Source organism: Mobula hypostoma, chromosome 9 (assembly GCF_963921235.1).
Source record: "Mobula hypostoma chromosome 9, sMobHyp1.1, whole genome shotgun sequence".
Lineage (NCBI taxonomy): Eukaryota > Metazoa > Chordata > Chondrichthyes > Myliobatiformes > Myliobatidae > Mobula > Mobula hypostoma.
The window spans coordinates 109,413,291-109,435,495 of NC_086105.1; the positions used below are offsets into that span (position 1 = coordinate 109,413,291).

General features: G+C 41.4%; 1 protein-coding gene across 1 annotated transcript; it reads left to right on the plus strand.

Moving 5' to 3' along the window:
• Positions 1–258: 258 nt before the first annotated feature.
• LOC134351939 (methionine-R-sulfoxide reductase B1-like) lies at positions 259–18,974 on the plus strand. Its single transcript, XM_063058877.1, has 4 exons — positions 259–416; positions 8,508–8,650; positions 10,712–10,827; positions 17,955–18,974. The coding sequence occupies exons 1-4, from the start codon at positions 362–364 to the stop codon at positions 17,974–17,976; spliced, it is 336 nt and encodes a 111-aa protein (XP_062914947.1). The 5' UTR covers positions 259–361; the 3' UTR covers positions 17,977–18,974.
• The last annotated feature ends 3,231 nt before the right edge of the window (positions 18,975–22,205 follow it).

The following is a 22,205-nucleotide window of genomic DNA, read 5'->3' on the forward strand; positions in this document are numbered from 1 at the left end:
CTCTGTTAACTGATTTATCTGCCTGTGTCAATGTCATCGCATAGACACACGTTTTAAAAGCAGCAGGTATTAAATGAGCTCTTGCCAGGTGCTTGCTGTCATTGAAAAGACGAATGTTTTCAAAACAAAGCTTGCATTAAGCCGCTGCTTGGGATGTACTTGTTGCTTCGCTCACTCTGAGCAATCCCTGCAGGTTTTCGGAGCTGCCCCGTGTTTTTTTGTCTCAGTGGCAAGCACCGGGATTGTCTCTGTGGGCTACTGCGCATGCTCACTGACACAGCCGCCTGGAGCGGAGGTTTTGAACGGCACAGGACTGTGTCCCGAGTCCCCAGACCCGAGACCCGACTGCAACCGGCGCTAAATGGCTTTCTGCGCTTTCTTCGGCGGGGAGGTTTACAAGGAGCACTTTAAACCAGGTGAGTTCGGGACGGGTCGGCGATCACCGGAGCTGATGTGCTTTACTTCGGCTCCGCTAAAGCCTCAGGGCGGAACTTCGCCGTCGGCATTAGTTTTGTTTTTTCCTTCATTTGCCTTGTGGAGGACGGCCGCCCGATTCCTTCGGGGTGAAAGCTGCCGACGTACCCGGCTCAGCGATCAATGGACGGGCCGACCGAGCCACTTCCGACTGCACTGTCTAGAAACTTCCAAACAAGGAAACGCAGTCGTGATCTAGGGGGAGAAAATCTTTTCCTCTTTCACTTCCGTAATGTATTGTCGTCACGAAATTGCCTCTTTGGGCACTTTTTATTCATAAGAAAATGTTTTGGCCGGGAGCAGATGGCGGCTGGAATGGGCCCACTGAAAGTTATACGTGCAGCTGCGACCGAGTGAATGACGTCAGCAGCTGTGCAACCCCTCCCCCCCCGGGCTGCCCGTCTCCAGTGGTCAGGATCTTATAATTTCTGTAAAAAACATGCAGTCGACTATTTAGTAAGTTTACAGGGATTGTTAGAGTTGTGGATAGTGAGACACAAGAAACTGCGCAAGTTCTAATGGAGGAGATGAAGCCAAAGAAGAGAAAATCCGCAGATGCTGGAAATCCGAGCAACACACACGAAATGCTGGAGGAACTCAGTCGGCCATGCAGCATCTAGGAAAAGATTACAGTCGATGTTTCGGGCCAAGGCCCTTCAGCAGAAACATGCCGTACTTTTTTCCCTAGATGCTGCCTGGTCTGCTGAGTTCCTCCAGCATTTTGTGTGTGTGTTGAAACGAAGTCAAAGTTCAGTTTATTTGCATATGCTCAAATGCATCTGGTGCAAGGAAAAACTGAAGGTGCAGCATCCCAGACAGATAGCATCTGAGACCTGACATTCACAAGAAAAACATGAATAACATAGATCAGGGTTTCCCAATTAGTTTTCCACAAGGGCTAAATTATGTCAAGCATGCCAAGCCAAGGGCCAAAACGTCCAGGGTTTTCATTGTGCCAGTAAGTTGTTTTATGGGCAGATGTTGTAGCTGCTATTACCATTATTATTATTATTATTAGTAGTAGTAGTAGTAGTAGTAGTAGTAATAATTTAGGCCTGGGATTCTCAAAGCCTGTGTTGTGGGTCACACAAGAAAAAAAAATTCACTCTTGAAACAAAATAAGTCCAAAAGCAACCATTTAGTTATGACTAGCTATCACAACTGTCAGCTGTCACATTGAGAACTCATCTGGGACTTAAAATATACACACACACACACACACTCTGTAATCATGGTAGTCTTCACCACTTCTCTTTCACACAAAGGACACTTCGCTTCCACACACAGTTTTAGTAGTACTGCCTTTTCCACTGTTTTGGTTCTCTCATTTAATCGTGTAGCCATAAATGAAATTATCAGTATTGTTGTTTTTGTAATATTATTATACTACAATAAGATTGACAAATGGACAAAAATAAATTGATTCACTCAGCAATCAGTGAGAGAAGTGACAGCGACGGGATGAGGAAATCCTTCTGATGTCGGGCCTGTATTCTGTTGTGACAATCCTGAGGCACTGGTGAAGATGTGCATTGGAGAGTCTGTTTCTGTCCTGGTTCTTGATAGAGTTCACTGAAGAAAACGATGACTCACATATGTACGTGGAGGGGAACAGTGTGAGTAGGAGCATTGCAATAGCTCTCATGTTTTTGAATTGAGCTTGGGGAACCACGTTGATCCAACACTCACTCCAATGTCCTTGTGTTGTGCTTTGAGCAAATCAGATGGTCCCATTTCCAAGACCTCCACCTGGAGAATTGCCTCATCTATGGAAGGCACCAGCCTTTTGGCCTCTGCAGTCCACTGGCCATCAGCCGAAATGGAGAACGGCTGTCTCAGGAAGAGGAGGATGGCACCTGAGAGTTTAGGGGCGCTTTCAAATCGTTCGCTGAAGTTTTCTGCCAGGATCGTCACGAAATCCTTCATCACTGGATCCTCCCACATTTCGTTGTTCTCGCAATGCTCCCGCAGGCGTGGAAAGTGCAACTTTCTCCCGTGAATGTCTCTCTCCAAAAGGTTCAGCTTTGACCGGAAAGCTTCAATCGCCTCGTACATGTCTGCAACAGTGTGGTTGTGGCCTTGTAATTGCAGATTAAGTTGATTTAGATGAGACATGATGTCACGCAAAAAAAGAACATGTGCCATCACCTTGTTGTCACTTTAAAAACCTCTTAAATCCTTGGGCTTTTTGGCTCTGCAGGCTGGATAAAAATGACACAAGCTCATCGTGCAGGTCGCACACCCTCTCCAACACACGGCCTTTGCTCAGCCAATGAACATCATTATGCAGCAAAAGATCTTTGTGTTCTGCTGACATTTCCTCCAACAATGCTCTGAAAAGGCGATGTTGCAGACTAGAACTCTCACGAACGAAATTTACCAGTCTCATCACAGTATCCATCGCCTCTTTCATTTCCCCACACAGTTTAGCGCACAACACTGATTTGTGAATAATGCAATGAAATGTCAAGAGTGCTGGGTTAACAGCAGTAAACCTACTTACCAAGCCCTTGCGTTGCCCCACCATCGACGGAGCCCCATCGGTGACAACGGACACAATTTTCCTCACATTCAAGCCATTCTTCTCAAAGAACTGTGTCAATTCGTGAAAAATTATTTCCCCACTTGTGCACCTAGGCAGAGGAAGCAAGCAAAGTAGCTCTTCCGGAAAAGTCTTCCCATCAAAAAATCTTGCGAACACAGATAGCTCTTCCATATTGGTTTGGTCACAGGACCAGTCTATGGCTAGTGATATGGCTTCTGCTTTCTCCAAATCAGTGAGTAGATTGGAAAAACACTCCTCCGCTAAAACTTCTACTCTTCTTGTTGCTGTGTTAGCTGACAGTGGCACCGTCTTTAATAGCTCCACAACCATTTTCTTGGTTTTCTCATCATGGCTTAAAACTTGGCCAACCATATCAATTGCACACGTTTTAATCAACTCGGCATCAGTGAATGGCTTCTTTGCTTTGGCAAGATTCCATGACACATGCAGTGATGCAGCTGTTGTGTTCTTTTGTGCAGATGTTGACTTACAGATAGTAGATGTTATCGTATTTGCAATTTTTTGTTTGCGTTAATCTAATTTTGCAGGGTATTTGGTATTAAACTGGCAGCATGCATAGTGTTGAAGTGCGGCTTTTCTGATTTTCTGATTTGTAGACAGCTACGAACTGCATGCATATTAAGCATGTCGGTTTAGCATTGGCATGGTCCGGTAAAATAAAACAAAACTGATCAGACCAGTCAGATTTGAACTGACAGTTTTCCTGGTCGACTGTGCTTTTTTGTACAGGCAATGTGCTTGGTTTCGGGTCCGTGACTTACCACTGGTAACAATTCACTTAGATGACAAATTTGCTTTTAGATGACAGATTCGCTTCTTAGCTGACAGGCGGGTAGCTGGTGCGTGCTGCTGTCTAGTCGAGGACCGTAGAGTGTGCACAGTAGGTCACATGCTGTAAGGAGGCGTAGGTCAAATGTACGGTGTGGGATGAGGTTAAAATAAATTAGAGCAGCGCGTGCTTTATTTACCTGTTATGACAGGTGCGTTCACGCCAGTGCCAATGGGTTGGCGCAGTCCAGACGTTGGTTCTCGCAGTCTGGACCTGGCCCGTGGTCTGCCTATTAGGGTTGTCTAATATAGACTATACAAAATTGTACAAGAAAGAGCACAATTAGAATTAAAAAAAAACATTATAATGCAAAGATGCTTGGATTTCCAGCAGATTTTCTCTTGTTTATAGTGCAAAGTGGTCACAATTGTGTGATTCTGAGGTGGTATTTCCTTTCCCCCACCTTTTTTTCTAACTTGTCCCAGTCCTGATTAAGAATTTTGGTCTAAAACATCAACTGTTTATTCCCCTCCATAGATACTGCCTGAATTGCTTAGTTCCTGCAGCATTTTGTGTGCGTTACTCAAGATTTCCAGCATCTGCTGAATCTCTTGTGTTTCTAATGTAGTAATTGGCAGACGGGCTCACATTTCTGTACGATTTGTCCTATGGTAGCTGCAATAAAATGGTGTGGCCTGGATGGTGGGGATTTCTGATGATAGATGTTGTCTTCTTGAGCATACCAAGTCTTCTCACATTCCTAATGAAATAGAGCTACTGTCATGCATTCTCTGTAATTGGATCAATATGTTGGACCCAGGATAGATCTTAAGAGTTATTGACACCCAGAAACTTGAAACTGCTCATCCTTTCCACTGCTGATCCCTTGAGGACTGGTGTGTGTTCCCTCAACTTCCCTTCCTGAAATCCACAGTCAATTCCTTGGTCTTACTTACGCTGAGTGCAAGATTGTTATTTCGACACCATCTGAAATTCTGCCAACTATAGTTGTGTCATCGGAGAATTTATAGATGATGTTTGAGCTGTTCCTAGCCACACAATCGTATGTGGGGGGGGGGGAGAGAGAGAGAGAGAGGAGGGGGAAGAAGAAGAAGGAGGAGGAGGAGGAGGAGGATGATGATGATAGAGTAGTGGGTTAAACACACATCTTTAAGGTGCGCCAGTGTTCATTGTCAGCAAGGAGAAAATGTTATTTCCAATCTGCAAGATTGGATGCAGAAGCTTTTACTTGGTCAACCAAAGGTGTTAGTCTTTTGTAAGCAACACATAAAAGTTGCTGGTGAACGCAGCAGGCTAAGCAGCATCTCTAGGAAGAGGTACAGTCGACGTTTGGGGCCGAGACCCTTTGTCAGGACTAACTGAAAGAAGTACACTATACCCCTTGCCCATCCTCTGGGCTTTTTTCCCCCCTCCCCCTTTTCATCTCCTAGGACCTCCTGTCCCATGATCCTCTCATATCCCTTTTGCCAATCACCTGTCCAGCTCTTGGCTCCATCCCTCCCCCTCCTGTCTTCTCCTATCATTTTGGATCTCCCCCTCCCCCTTTCAAATCTCTTACTAGCTCTTCTTTCAGTTAGTCCTGACGAAGGGTCTTGGCCTGAAACGCCGACTGTACCTCTTCCTCTTCCTACAGATACTGCCTGGCCTGCTGCGTTCACCAGCAACTTTGATGTGTGTTGCTTGAATTTCCAACATCTGCAGAATTCCTGGTGTTTTGTCTTTTGTAAGCATACTTTATGATTCCAAAACCCTGCTAAACATTAAGAACTTAAAGTATTGCAGGTGTACCCCATCAGTGAGTGGCTCGTTGGTGGCAAAACTGAAGGAGTTTGGACTAGGAGCGGAACATGCTGTTGTCTGCATCAGAGAAGGACCGCACACAGCCTTCGCACTAACAGCGAGTGATCGTCTTAGTTGCTTTTCATGTGATTGCAAGACCCTGTTGGACATTGGTGGTGTGGGGTGCTGCAAGCCCAGTTCATTGGTTTATTGGTGAATGGTGGGGGAGCTGTGTGGCCTCGGTTGTAGCAAGGACTAGTCCTCCAGCTGCAGTATTGCCTGTTTGTAGCTGCCCGGGGGTGGTGCCGGAGTCGTGCACTCCACTGTAATGCTGGAGGCAGTCAGGTGTGGTATCCATGCTGTGGGTGCTGACCCCAGTGTTCACTCGGTAGAAGAGAAGCTGTATTGTGTTCGATTGCAGATGACTGCTACACTCATGGACCCTGGGACTTGGACTATATATTTTCTTGTGTGACTATATTTTACTGCCAGCTTATATGTGCTATGTGTGCCTTGTGCTGTGCATGACAATTGGTACTGTGTTTTGCACCTTGGCCGTGGAGTAGCATTGTTTTCTTTGGCTATATTCATGGGTATTCATGTATAGTTGAGTGACAATTAAACTTGAACTTCATGTGGTTACCTGGTGAGGAAATCAAGGATTCAGTTACAGAGGGAGGGAGAGGGGCCCAGGTTTTGGAGCTTGTTGATTTGAAGTGAAGGTATGAATGCGTTGAGTGCTGAGCTGTAATAATGGCTGATGTAGGTATTACTCTTGTCCTGATGATCCAAGGTGGAGTGGAGAGCCAGTGAGATTGCATCTGCTGTAGATCTATTGTGCTGATAGACAAATTGCAGGAAATCCCGGTCCTTGCTTAGGCAGGAGTTGATGCACGCCATGACCGGCCTCTCAAAACTCTTCATCTCAGTAGACGTGAGTGCCATCAGGCAATATTCACGTCACAGTTATTCAGGAGTCCCACCCTGTGTTCAACCGACTTTCCTGTTCTCACGTTGTATTCCTATAGTCGTATTGCATTCTCACAGTCCCACTCATGTACGCTCAAGGCCACAGATACAAAGATTAACCCTCCACTACTGCAATCCCCTTATGTCCAGTCCACAGGCTTTTATACAACTCCTGCCCCATCATACTAAAAGTCAACTGCAAAACGACTAGGTATTAAAGCAGAATGTCTATAGTAATATTCCAATGCGCTCCAGTAGACTGCCAGCCTCCTAGTGCTCCAGAGGGCCCCCAACTCCCTCCCTGGGAAATAATAATTATGGAACTGATATCCCACATTAAGTATCTTATCTACTGACTATTGGATATGGTCAGCCATATCTGTTATATTTTCTGACTCATCAGGAGAGTACATACAGTACCCCTTCCCCATTATGGTGCCAACAACTCCGTCCTTTGCCAGGATATAGTCCAATGCCATTCTGTTCTGCAGGGTCATTCGTCCTCATGGCTACCATCTTGGTCAAAAGCAGTGTCAGCGCAGTCTCGATGGCTAACACTTCCGTGGCTGAGCCATCAGGATGACCTCCCTTAATAACTGGGCTTTAGCACATGGGGGAAACGCTATCATGCAGAACTGATCAGCCTCTGCTGTCTTGCCGTGGGTCAAGTGGTCAGCAAGACGGCCAATGTGATGTACGTACGGCACAACACATGCCAGGTAGCAGCATCCAGACCAGCCCGTGAGGATCCAAGGGTGATCATGGGAACTGCACACCCAGTGTCTACCAATTAACATGGGAAACAAACCTGCCCCAAGACAGTATACCCCCACCGGAGTGCTGTCACACTGCTCTGTACCATAGAGGCACGCAAACTATTCGTACGGGAGAATGAGGAGATGATAGACAGGAGCTACAGGGTGCAGAAGACCGGTAATTAACTGGGTGACTGTCAGAAGAAGTAAGGGAAATGCACAGCCAGTGCAGAGTACCTCTGACCATTCCGCTCAATAATAAGTATACCACTTTAGATACTTGAGGGGGGTAACTTAACAGGGGGAAGCCACAGTGACTGGGTCTCTGGCACTGAGTCTGGTGCTGTGGATCAGAAGAGAAGAGAGGTAAAGAAGACTGCAGTAGTGATGGGAGATTCCATAGTCAGAAGAATAGAAATGAGATTCTGTGGACGCAGTAGAGACACCAAAATGGTATGTTGCCTCCCAGGTGCCAGGGTCAGGGAGGTCTCGGATCAGGTGCACAGCATTCTAAGGGCAGAGGGTGAGCAGCCAGAAGTCTTAATACATATTGGCACGAGTGACATGGTTGGAAAAGCTGAGGTCCTGAATAGAGATTTTAGGGAGCTAGGTAGAAAGCTGAAAATCAGGACCACCAGGGTAGTAATCTCTGGATTGCTACCTGTGCCACATGCCATTGAGATTAAGAATAGACTGATTTGGCAGGTGACTGCGTGACTGAAGAACTGTTGCTGGGCTTCCAATTTGTAGATCAGTGGATCTCTTTTGGGGAAGGTACAACCTGTATAAAAGGGATGGGTTACACCTGAACCTGAGGGGGACCAGTAGCAATAATGAATATCAGCTTTGGATTGCAGTGGAAGCCACTCTTGATGTCCAAGTTCCTCTCTGTGTTGGCATGTTGTATGTTCAGGGAGCCCAGCAAGGAAATTAAAGAATTTCCAATAAATCCATTAATTTATTTTAGGATTTATTATTATTGATAGAAATGGAATGAAATAAATGCAAAAAATGTGACTCTTCAATCCAGTTCTGAGCAAAAGGTTTTGGAAAATTCTGAGTTCATGGGAACCACTGCAATTTAAAAAAAATTAAATGCACTGTGGTGTGTTCGTTGCTTATTTATAGTTTGGTGAGTGATAGCTTCTTTCAACGTTTATTTTATCTCAATCAGGTATATACGTCTGTTCAAAGTGTGGGCATGAATTGTTTTCAAGCCAAGCCAAATATGAGCATTCCTCGCCATGGCCTGCTTTTACCGAAACCATTCATCCAGACAGCGTGTCCAAAAGAAAGGATGGCCATAATGCGCTTAAGGTAGAATATCAGTGTGACATTAAGTGGATAATTTGGAATAATTTTATGCGTATCTGTTAATATTTTACATTACTTTGGCAATAATGCATGGGCAGTGCACTGTTGCTCCACAGCACTCTTAAAATAATCTTTTTAAATGGGCATCTTGTTCAGTTCACTATGTTGTCATACAGCACAGAAACAGGCCCTTCGCCTAACTGGTCATGCCAACCAAGATTCCCATCTTCGCTAGTCTTGTATGTTCATACTTGGCACACATCCCGCTAACCATTTCCTATTTATATATCTGTACAAGTACCTTTTAAATGTTGTTAATGTAACTGCATCAACCACTTCCTGTGACAGCCTGTTCCAGATACTGACCATTTTCTGGGTGAAAGTTGCCTTTTGGGTTCAATATCAGTCTCTCCCCTCTCACCTTAAATCCATGTCTTCTAGTTCTTGATTCCCAAGCCCTGGTAAAAAGACTGTGCACATTGGCCCTATCTATGCTCCTCATAATGTTATACACCTTGTACGGTCACCCGTCATTCTCCCATGCTCCAGTGAAAAAGTCACTGCTTAATCTCTCTCCATATCTCAGTCCCTCTTGTCCTGACAATATCCACATAAATATCCTGTGCACTTTATCCAACTTAATGGCATCTTTTCTGTAGCAGGGTGACTAAAACTGAGCATGATGTTCGAAATACAGCCCCACCAACATCTTGCACAATGCAACGTAATATCCCAACATCAGATTCTGTTTTAATATCACTGGCATAAGATGGGAATTTGTTTTGCGACAGCACTACATTGCAATACATAATTTAAAAAACTGTGAGTGTTATAATAAGGTAGGTGTGTGTGTTTGTGTGTATCGGATGTTCTGTTGTTGGTCTCTGAGGCAGAGATCACAGGGTCACCAGATGCTGCCGGGATTCACACAGGTGTAGTTTTATTCTCCCTTTAAAGCGTGCTGCATAAAAGGTGTTGATGCTCATCTGGGAGTGAAGCATCACAGCCATTCCTGATGTTAGGTTTTGCTTTGTAGGAAGTAATAGCCTACAAACCCTGCCAGAGCTGATTTCGTCTCTAACCACAATTAGATTTGTTTCTTTTCTATACCCAGTGTCTTAACTGTCAAAGTCTAGTGTGCCTGTCACCACCCTGTCTACTTGTAATGACACTTTATGGCCTGATACCCCAAGGTTTCTCTGTTCTACAGCACCCCCCAGTTCCCTACCATTCACTGTGAAACTCCTGCTCTCATTTGTCTTCCCAAAATACCACACCGTGCAATTATTTGAATTAAACTCCATTTGCCTGTCCTCAACCCCTTTACATAGCTGATCAAAATCTTGATGACCATCTTCTCTGTTTATCTTACCACCTATTTTGGTGTCATCTGCAAACTTATTAACCATGCCTTGTACATTCTCATTCATATATTTGATATAGATGACAAATAGCCTACAGTGGGCCTACTACCACACTCTGGGGAACACCACTAGTTATAGACCTCCAGTCTGAAAAAACAGCCTTCTACCATTACCAATTCTGTATTCAATTAGCTAGTTCTGCCTGGATCCAATGTGATCTAAATTTCCGTGGCATCCTACCATTGACATTTATTATAATAAACCAATTCCAATACTCAGTGCAGTGGTGTAATATTCTGCAGACTGACTTAACTCGACTAACTTTGTCAATTTTAATAACAAATAAATAACATAAACCAGTTGAGTTTACCATTAAACACAACATGAGAAATATGATCACCTGTGTTTCTAATCGGGCTTGGACATTGTCTATTATTTTCAAAAATGGGAAGAAGATTATGCAAGCATAAAGAGAACTTGTAATTTAGAAATGTACATTTTTAATAATGAATGGAAATAAGTTTTCTACTATTGTGGAATTCACTAAAATATATGGATCAATGAACTGTTGTGCTTAGTAGCAATGAAATAAAATCCATCATTTCAGGTGAACCCACTATCTTCTTGTAAGTCTATGAAATGATTCGGTGCACTTTGCGAAGATGCTTGAATAGATTGTTATTATAATGTGTAATTTCAGGTTTCTTGTGGAAAGTGTGGGAATGGTCTTGGTCATGAATTCCTTAATGACGGACCCAAACGGGGCCAGTCACGTTTCTGAATATTCAGCAGCTCGTTGAAATTTGTCCCTGAGAGGTATGTGCATTGTGGTTATTTGGCTTACAAGAACTTTGTATATATTCTAAACAAAATGACATCTCATACAGTAAATGTGTTTTTGATTTTTCTCTCCTTATTTATTTTACATATCTATTTCAAATTAGGTTTTATAAATTTCAATCCAAGTCCACCTGGGTAGTTTTTCTCATATTTACGTTAAGAAGAAATAATATAAACAAGAAATTAATGTACTTAATCAAACTCTTGTCCCAGTGAATCTGAACTTCTTGGCCAGGAATCTATTGGTGTCAAAGGCGACAAGGTTGTGGGCTTATTGCAACAAAATTCATCAACACATAAAATGCAAAGTGTTGTATTTTATTGAATTGTCTATCAGCATTGCTTTTATGTGTTATACCATTTTGGTGCAAATAAAGAAAAGCATTTAGCTGAGTGGGGGTGGAGACGTAGTGGTAATGAGCTAGTTGAGAGAGAGTTGAAATGGTCTTTGTTTAACTTGGTTGTATTGGACCCAGGGATCAGGGTGTCATTCAGGTATAGGAAGGGGTGATTGGGGAGTTGTGAGTCTCATAATAAATGTTCATCATTTTCGGAATAAGATAACATTTTTTGCCCAGTGTGGAATGAATCTTTGAAATTTTTCTAAGAAATGGGATGTGTGCTTTTTGCTTTTGGAATATAGTATACTACTAAAACTGTCATGCTCTTCTGTCTGTCTGTCTGTTCGTGACCTCCAATTAGCACAAATGGTGCATTACAGTGGCACTTTTTTTTGGGTAAATCGAATTAAAATGCGCTAACTTACAGAGTGCTGGCATAGTTCAGGGTTATATATTCGTATAAAATTGCTCATTTGCCAAAAATCAACAGGCTGGCTTTCACCTGAGACCCGATCGGCCATCGTGGAAATTGGGACGCGACAGCCCGACGCATGCGCACTGCCAGCCTCAGCAGTGACACCTACTGGAGCAAAAGGGCAGGGCAGCTCCATTTCGAGGGGTTACATTCTGCTAATCAGCATCAACATGTGCAGGATTGGGACAGGTCTAACTGCCACCCATCAATAAGAGTTAACTAAATCTTATTGTAATGACGTACTTCGAGACACCCATAAAACCCTTTGCTGTAGTCAAAGGACAGCGGTGACTATATCACGTCCATTCAGGAGAGCACCAACCACATCATCAAGAATAATCAGCATCCTTTGGTGTTACTGTTTCTTATCTTCTCTCCAGCATTAGGGTAAAAAAAAGTGGTTAGCCTAATTACGCCACGTGGAAAGGGAAAGGGGACATTATGGGCAAGAGATGACGCCAAACGTTGTCGGGAAGCGGCAAGGAGAAGGAGAGAATAAGAATCGGATGAGGCCAGGGCCGCACGACTCCAGGATCAAAGAGTCAGGACAAAAAAAAGATGAGAGAAGAAGAGACAGAGGAGGAGAGTCATGCATGTCTCCAGGATCAGAGACAAACAACAAACAGCAGAAGAGAGGAAGAGACAGGGGATGAAAGGGCTGCACATTTCCAGAATGACAATGAGAGCACAAGGGTGGCAGATAAACCAGAAATGATGCCATCAAAAGTGTCCTTCGTTAAACGAGGAGGAGCTGTATTTGCTTTGCTACACGTCGTTCTTCTTTGATAAACTGAGGTTTTCTACATCAGTTTCCAAAGCAAAGCAATACAAATAGCATTCAGGAAAATTTAATGTTCATTCTGGTCACATCAGACTGCACTACCCTTCTCTCAAAGGGTGCCCCAACGTGTCACCCTGTTGTCTAGTGTTCTTTTTAAAAAAATCTCAACTTGGAACATTTTATTAATTCAAGGACATGTTCAAAATGGCATAACTTTTGAATTTGTGCAAGGCCAAGGTTCAGAATTTTCAAATGAAGTATTAAGGAGCAGTAGTGGCATTGTCTGTACAAATATTCTATTATCTATAAACACCTTCTATAAAAGAACTTCACATATTGTGTTAGGACAGTTAACAAGTTCTGCAAGAGGTTTAGATGGGACAGAATCTGTTAGGTGTGACCAGGAAGGATTTCTAACACAATATGTGGACAGGCCAGCTAGAGGAGATGCCATATTGGATCTAGTACTAGGCAATGAAGCAGGTCAGATAACAGATCTCTTGCTGGATGAGCATTTCGGAGACAGCAACCACAACTCCCTGACCTTTAGCAAAGCCTTGGCTAGGAAGAATTATTTAATTGGGCAAGGGTAAATACTGATGCTAATAGGCAGGAGTTTGGAAATCTAAATTGGGAATAGATGTTCTCAGGGAAATGTACAACGGAAATGTGGAAGTTTGATGGATAAGAGAAATGGAACATTTAGTCAGGAGGAGGAAGGAAGCACACTTAAGTTTTAGAAAACAAAGATCAGATGGGGGTCTTGAGAGTTATAAGGCAGTCAGGAAAGGAGTCAGGAGAGCTAGAATGAGACATTAGGTTTTAGTGAGTAGGATTAAGGAAAACCCCAAGGCATTCTAAATGTGCATGAAGAACAAGAGGATGGCTTGAGTGAGGGTAGGACCAATCGGGGTAAAGGTGGAAACGTGCCTAGAATTGGGGGAGATATTACAAACGTAGAAGTCTTTCATGAATAGCTGGCTTCAGTATTCATCAATGAGGGAAACTTGACAAATGTGAGGTCAGTGTAGAACAGGATAGTGTGCTAGAATATGTCAGGGTTAAGAAAGAGGATGTTTTAGAACTTTTAAAAAAACATTAATATAGTTAAGTCTCAGGACTGAAAGGGATATAGCCTAAGTTACTATGGCAAGCAAGTGAAGAGATTGTTGCACTGTTGGCAATGATCTTTGTATCCTTACTAACCATAGGTGTAGTATAAAAGATTGGAGAATGGCAAATATGATTTCTTTGTTCAAGAAAGGAAATGGGGATAATGCTGGGAAATATAGACATGTGCGACTTGCATTAGTGGTGGGCAAACTACTGGAGAGGATTCTTGGAGACAAGATTAACAAATATTTGGAGAACCATATCTGATTAGGGATAGTCAACATGGCTTTGTGAGGGGTAGGTTGTATCACACAAGCCTGACTGACTTTTTTGAAGTGACCAACTTGATAAATGTAGGGCAGTGGATGTGGTTATGGATTTTAGTAAGGCATTCAACATGGTTCCCCATGGCTCATTCAGAAAGTCATGAGGCGTGGGATTCAGGGAAAGTTGGCTTCATGAATTCGGAATTGGCTTGCCCACAGAAGGCAGAGGGTGGTAGTAGATGCTGTTTATTTTGCCTGAAGGTCTATAACTTGTGGTATTCCTGTTCTGGGACCCCTCCCCTTTGTGATTTTTTTTAAATAAGTGATTTAGCTGAGTAAGAAGAAGGGTAGATTAATAAGTTTGCAGATGACATGAAGGTCAGTGGTGGTGTGAATAGTGTAGAAGGTTATCATAAGTAACAGGACATTGATAGGATGCAGAGCTGGGCTAAGAAATTGTGGAAAGAGTTCAATCCAGAGAAATGTGAAGTGATACAAACTTCCAAAGTGTATCACTTCAAGGTTAATGGCAGGATTCTTAGCAGTGTGAAGGAACAAGGGGACCGTGGGGTTGTTGGATCCAACTGTTTAATTGTCTTTTTTTGCAATTTAACAATTAATTATCTGCTTGTTTTTTTTTTAGTAGCTGTTATATGCATAACAGGTTAATATGCCTGTAGTAGCTATATAAAGCATAATTTTAGAAGCTTCTTTATACTTCATTAAGTGAATCTGTTTTCTCATTGGTTAATTTTTACTGCAGTATTGAATAGGTATTTTTTAATTGGTTTATTATTATCTATAGATTTGAATGGATTTTTAAAATCTCTTATCTCTGGGTATAAAAGTAGCTGCGGTTTCATATTTTTTTCCACTTTCTCACAATGGAACACACAGCTCTGAGATGTGCTCAATGCTTTTGAGATGGTCTTGAACCCTTCCCCAGATTTGTGCTTCTCTATTATTGCTTCCTTGATTTGCTTTGAATGCTCTTTTGTCTTCATTTTGGTTTGGTCTGTTGAAAATCTACCATACTTCAGACCTGACAGAGATCCTCTGGTTTTCTATATCAACAAATTGGGTGAGTTGGTAAGGTAATATACGGTACTGCACTTGAGGAAAGATAGCACAGTAATTACAAAGTTAGTGTAGTACTTGCAAAGGGGATGAATATGTTTTCAGCATCAAATTTTAGTTTTTAATTTAGTTAATTGTTGACAGGTTTTAGAATTTTTCTTTTGATTTGACATGATACACAATGATTTGTAGATTTGTTCGAAAAATCCTACTTCAATATATTTTAAATTTAGAAAATGTGGATATCTAACTTAAAAGATCTCTTGTTAAAATAGGAATGCTTTGTGTGTGCACTACTATTCAGTTGGTTGGTGGAGGGGAGAGGGATGGAGGGAAAGAGGGGTGGGGGGGATGGTGATGAAGGTTGGGGGGGGATGGGTTAAACAGTCAAAATGTAATTGGCAATTGGTTGCATTGAATGTAATTTGTTGGTGTTGCAATAAAAAATTAGTAAAAAAAAATTAGAAAATAAGGCAGTAAAATGTGGAAATATTTGTGAGTGCTAAATACTTTTTCAAGGCACTGTATCTGCCCATTCTGCCAAACTATTCCTATTTTAGTAGCCTGTTTCTATCTTCCAAGCTGTAAACTAGGTTTTCAAGTTTTGTCAATTGCACTTTTGGAAAATGTACTCTATACAACCTTTCCTATGTCATCAATCTCTAACTGTTTTGAAAAATAAGTCCAATGCCAGGGAACACGTTCTTCAGACTTGGAAAGCTAATTTCCGATCTCTGCTGCTCCTGTCTCCATTCATAGATTTTAATTTTGCTAGCATCTTGTATATAGAATTGTTTTCAAACATTTTTTTGAAAATCCATTTAATAACTTTCCCTTCATCATTGTAGACTACCTCAATTTATTCACCTTGTCCTGACCTTTTATGATTTTTGAATGCTTCTATCAAATTACCTTCTACAGCTTTTGAGCTGTACGAGGACAAATGTACCCTTTTCTAAACCATTCATGTAAGTTAGGTTCCTCATCTCTTGGACCATTCTGGTGACACTTTTCAGCATCTTCTTGAAGATTTTCAAGTTCTAAATATAGTGCCCTGAATTGGACAAGTATTTCAGTTCAGAATGAATTAGTTCTCAGTAATAGATTTGATTACTTGGCGAATGGAAACCAACTTCTCTTATGCCTTTAATAAATATGCCCATGAAGATTTGGTAGGTTCTGGTATGAAATTCCCCTGTTTTTGAACATTCCCTGTCCAGCTCCTTCTGAAGTGTACAGTAAAATTCCAATGATCAAGTACCTGATTGTTCTGAAATTCTAGTGGTTTGTGATCTGACTTGCTCAATAGCTTTAGTAACAGAGCAATTCTATTCTGGTCCAGTCTACTATTTTCCATGCTGCTGAGTTTGAAGTGAATTACTAATGGTTGTTTCTTGAACACCATGTTTTTAGCTACTCAGAAATGGATTTCCATGCTCCACTCACTCAGCTATATTTTCCATGCTTCTGTTACAGTCAGCGGGTTCTTTCCCCTGTGCTCCTTCTCTTCTTGCCTGGTTCTCCTTTCTGCTCCAACTCACAGATCAGTCAACCAGTTACCTTGAAGAATTCTGACATATAGACCAGGAAGTAAAAGGAATTGACTTTTTAAACAGTTTATAGAAAGTAATATACAATATCGTGATTTTAAAGGATTTAAGATAGAAACTGAAATATTGTGAATAACTTTGTTATTAAAAACCATTATATTTCATATTTTTAAGGTATGAGACTCGCAGGTATAGAATTTAGATTTTCTGGGTTCAAAGTTGTTGAGCAACAAATATGATATGTGATATGCTTTTAAGACTAATGTACTCAATGTTTTTAATAAAATGATTGTACTGATGTTGAAGTTCAGATCAAATTTGATTTTATGTTGGCTATATTTACAAACAAAATCAATTATAGTGTTTGGACTTAAAAGCCAATGATGTGCTTTTATGGTAAAAAAAATAAGAATAGGTATTACAGATATTATTTAAACTACAGAGTAATTCCCTCAGTTTTGGCACAATTGCTATAAAAACAATTGAAATCCAGAGTGGTCCAAAAAGAGCCAATTTTGGAGCACAGACCTGCACTTTGGGACTGATTTTTTTAGGAAACTGAACATGTCTGGCCATGCAGCTTTGAAACTGTGATTATGATGGAACTTCAGAACGTTAACACACACAACATGCCGGAGGAACTCAGCAGCATCTATGGACATGAATAAATCATCAACGTTTTGGGCCAAGGCCCTTCGTCAGGAGTGGAAAAGAAGGGGGAAGTGCCAGAGTAAAAGGTGGAGTGGGGGAGGGGAAGGAGGACGAACTAGAAGGTGATAGGTGAAGTCAGATGCGTTGGGGAGGGGGGGATGAAGTAAGAGGCTGGGAGGTGATAAGTGGAAAAGGCAAAGCGGTGGAGAAGGAGGAATCTGATAGCAGAGGAGAATGGACCATGGGATAAAGGGAAGGAAGAGGGCACCAAGGAGGTGATAGGCAGGCGAGAATTGAAGGAGGGTAGAGGAAAAAAAGTTTTTGCCAGAAGTTGGAGAAATCGACATTCGTGCCTTCAGGCTGAGGGATACTTTGGAATATGAGATGGAATATGACCCCGACCGATTCATAGCTGAGGTGTTGCTTCACTCGGAAGGAGTATTTGGGACCCTGAATGGAGGTGAGGGAGGAGGTGAATGGACAGGTGTAGCACTTCTGCCACTTCCAGGGGTAAATACCAGGAGGGAGATTAGGGGGAGAGATGAATGGACAAGAGAATCATAGAGAGAGCGATCCTTGCGGAGAGCAGTAGGGGTAGATAAAGAGTCTGTTAAAGATTCCTTGGAGATTATCTCATTAGGAAAGTTAAGACGCTTTAAAAGTAAATTCATAACAAGTTCAAAACTGCTTGGTATATTGTTATTTCAGTTCAGTTTTCGATTTGTATCTAAAGTATGTTGATTGCAGTAAATTTCTGATTCCTAGATGAACCCTTAAATATCCGTAGAGCAAAATTAGTATGAAAGACTGTTAATGTGCAAAACATTGATTATTATTTTTCATTTGCAGTCAACGGAGCTCTTCTGGTTAGATGAAACGAGCATGGTACTGGCTATTTAATCAGCTGGAAGAAGCAGTTTGTCTAAAAATGTCACGCAATCAAGCATACTGTTTCTTTTGGAAAGCAGCAGCAACGACCTCTGTACACCAGTATTTTTTGTTGGTTAATCATTACATGAAGTTTTCTGGATAAACTTTCTTGAATGTCCTGAAAATAGATACTTGCATGATTATCCTGTCAAAAATACGTGCTGTTTTAGAATGGTTTTTAAAGCTTGCATTTAAATCCCTTTTGATAAGACTGATTGAAACAAATATGGATTAGAACTTGGGAACACTTGGAATTTGGAACTTATTTGAAATACGTGTTTACCTCTGGTGTTTGCACTAGAAAACAGTCTTAATAGTTTGTTCAAATATGTTTTGTATCACACAGCACATCTTCAAGTATATCAAGAAAATGCAACACTTTGGTTTGATTTTCACTTAAAGCAATCTTCTTCCAATTTTAAGTAAATTATAGATGTGTGATATTGAATTTTGCTGAACATACCAAAACAATATTGTTTTAGCATTACAGTCATAGATAGTACTTTATATAGTTAGTGTCTGTGAATATTGTTAGACATGTACCTATAGAACAGAAGGAAATGTGGGTGATTCTCAGTATTTGACAGGGAATCATAGTCCCGTTTAAACCTAGATATAGTGATCAAGTTTGAGTTCATTTCTCACAAGAAAGAAAATAAATATAAGAGGGAGGATCATTTGATTAGGCCATAATTGATCACATTTGCAACCTAATCTCAAACAGCTATCAGTCTGCTCACAATTGGTACTGATTATTGTACTCTGACATCAATGTTTAAAAAAATGGGCATTTGGAAATAGATTTGAATTTGAGGAAGCGATTGATAAAAGTTGAGGCTCTCCTTTCACACACTACACTCTTGGACTAATTGTTTCTGGTTATACTTTAATAGCAAAATGTATGACATAATCTAAAAGAATAAAATTATTTTGAATCTTCATTTTCTGTTAATTTCTTTTGCCTGCAAATTTATGTTCTTTTTAAATTACACATTTGTCCCATTTAAATTGATGAAATTATATTTAATAATTTTCCTCATTCTCTTTAATATAAATGTTGGATGAATTTGCCTAATGATTCAGAGGGTAAATTCAACACCTTTGGCAAGGAGCCTAAAGCAGCATCGCACTCAGTCCTGCTCCACAATTTGTGCTAATTCCAAAACGAAAGGAAACTTGTTTACTTTTCTTGCAAATCTAGATGTTAAGTAAAGTCATGAATATTTCAGCGCTATAAAGACTCTTTGATCTTTGTGTAGCCAACAAAAGAAAAAAGCTGGAAATCCAAAATAAAAACAGAACATGCTATTATTAGTCAATAGGTCAGACTGGGACTGAAAGTGAAATAGTTAACATAAAACATAGTACAGTACTGCATAGTATGGACCTTTCAGACCTCAATGTTATGCCAACCCATATAAACCTACTCCACAATCAATCCCTCCTATATCGCGCATAACACATTTTCTTAAGTCCATGTGCCTATCTAAGAGTTTCTAAAATATAGTTATTATATCATTCTCTACCACAAACCCCAGCAGTGTGTTCCAGGCACTTAACACTCTCTGTGGTTTAACAAAAACATCTACCTCTAACATCTCCCCTAAACTTTCCTCCAGTGCCTTAAAACGATGACTCTGGTGGCCATTGCCACCCTAGGAAGAAGGTACTGACTGTCCACTCCATCTATGTCTCTCGTATTCTTATACACATCTATCAAGTTGCCTTTCATCCTCCTTCGCTCCAAGGAGAAAAGTACTAGCTCCTCATGAGCTGTTCTATAATCTGGGCAGCATCCAGGTCAATCTTCTCTGTATCCTCTTGAAAGTTTCTATATCTTTCTATAATGAGATAATGGGTACTGAATACAATACTCCAAGTGTGGTCTAACTGGAGTTTTATGGAGCTGCAACATTACCCTATGGCTCTCGAACTCAATCCTCTGGCTAATGAAGCCCAACACACCATAGGCCTCTTAACCATCCTATCAATATGTGTGACAACTTTGAGGGATCTATGGACACTGATCCCAAGAACCCTCTGTTCCTCAATAGAGGAAATCTAAAACAAAAGCAGAAAATACAGGAAGCATTCAAACCCACAGGCTGTGTTTGGGAAGAGAATCAGTCAATGTTCCAAGGTGTCAGACAAACTATCAAACATCTCTCAAGATAGTGTTGTCTTTGCATCCTCAGATCCACATTTACTGCCATGCATCTGCATGTGCATGCTCTTGATCTCTCTCTGCATCAATACTGCCGCATTGTCTCAAAGGAGTAGAGTTTCTTATACTCTGCCTTCAAGTGCGACCTTCCAAAGTGCATCACTTCATCTATCAGTGTTTCTGATTGAACTCCATCTGCCAGTGTTTCAGAATGAAGACCCTTTGTCAGAACTGGGGAGAAAGAAACTTGAGCTACAGAGGTGGTGGGGGAAGAGAGGATATCTCAGATAATGTAAAGGTAGGTGACTATAGGGGTAAGCTGTAAAGGTATCTGGTCAGTGAGAGGGTGAGAAAGCAGACAAAGGAATAAGGGAGTTGTTACATGTTGTCCAGGAGGACAAGTCCAGCAGGCAAGGCTGTGCATGTGCTCCACTCCTTCAGAGGGGAAGAAAAAGAAGGAAAGATGGGGGAATAAAGTACTGAGCTGATGTTACAGATGGATAACTGATACAAACTGTGAAATTAAGTTACATGAAGCTGTTAAGTTCAATATTGAGACCGGAAGGCCTCAATATGCCAAGATGGAAAAGGAAGTACAAAATCTCAAGCTTGTACTGGGTCTTTCTAACAGAATGGGAGGCTAAAGACCGAAAGGTCAAAGTTGGAGTGGGATGAGGAATTAAAGTTGCAGGCAACAGGAAGCTCAGGTTAACCTTACAGATTGAATACAGGTACTCCGCAAAGCAATCACAAATCTATGTTTCGTTTCTCAGAAGTAACGGGGACCATGTTGTGACACTAAATGCAGTGCATTTTCTGAAAGAAGTGCAAGCTAATCGCTGCTTTACTTCGAAAGACTGTTTCGGTTCTTGGATGGTGGGAAGGGAAGAGGTGAAAGGACAGATGTTGCAGTTACAAGGGAAAGTGCTGTAAAAAAAGTGGGTAGTTGATATGAACAGAAAAGTGGATTAGGACTCAGGCAAGGAACAGTTCCTGAAATATGCTCAAGGGGGAACAATGAGGAATAAGTGCCTGGCTGTGGAATCTTGGAAGGTGGCCGAAATTGTGCAGAATGACTACAACTGTGGAGGAAGATGAGGACCAAAATAATGTTATTCTTGTTTTGTCCTGAAGGAGACAAAGTAAGAGCAGTGATATGGGAAATGTATGAGATGTAGTCAAGGCTTTGTTAACAATGGTGGATGCGAATCCATAGATTGGAGATAAAAAAACATTTGAGAGGCACCTGTATGAAATCTGTGGAGCAAATAAAATGGTGACAGATGTACTGTGAAAATGGAATTACAGTCCAGGAGGCATTAAGTGATGAAAAGTAGTCAAGATGGTTGTGGGTGTCACTGAGCTTGTAATGGACATTAGTAGCTAGCCTGTCTCCTGAGATGGCAACAGAGAGATCCACAAAAAGCCGAGTCAGAGATTGACCATGTGAGCATGAAGGCAGGGTAGAAATTAACAACAAAAGCTTTGCGACTGTGGAGTTCTGCATGAATGTGGGGTGGGGGGTGGTTTGTGAGCAGCAGAAATGCGCTGTGGATCTGAGTATGTGGAAAGAACAATTATCTTGAGAGACGTTTGATAGTTTGTCTGATAAAGGGTAACCACCTTGGAACATTGACTGATTGACTGATGCGGCCTGTGGTGTTGAATATTTCCAGCATTTTCTGTTTTTGTTTTAGATTTCCAGCATCTGTAGTGTCTTTTTTCACTTTACAGTGCTAATTCCAGTCTATGCCAGTCAATGGAAATCATGCAAACATGTCATCTTGAACCTTCAAAGCAGCATGATCTTGTGGTGAGGTACCAGAATGCTACTCTATACTACTCTATACAATAGACTTATCGTACGCTATATTTGGCTGTCACTGTTACATTGTGCCACTTTCTCATCCACTCAGGAAACCAAAAGTTCTCTGCAGTTCCTCTTAAGAGCTCCCACACTTACACCTGTGGGATTATACAGCAGAATGTGTCACAGAGAAGTACAG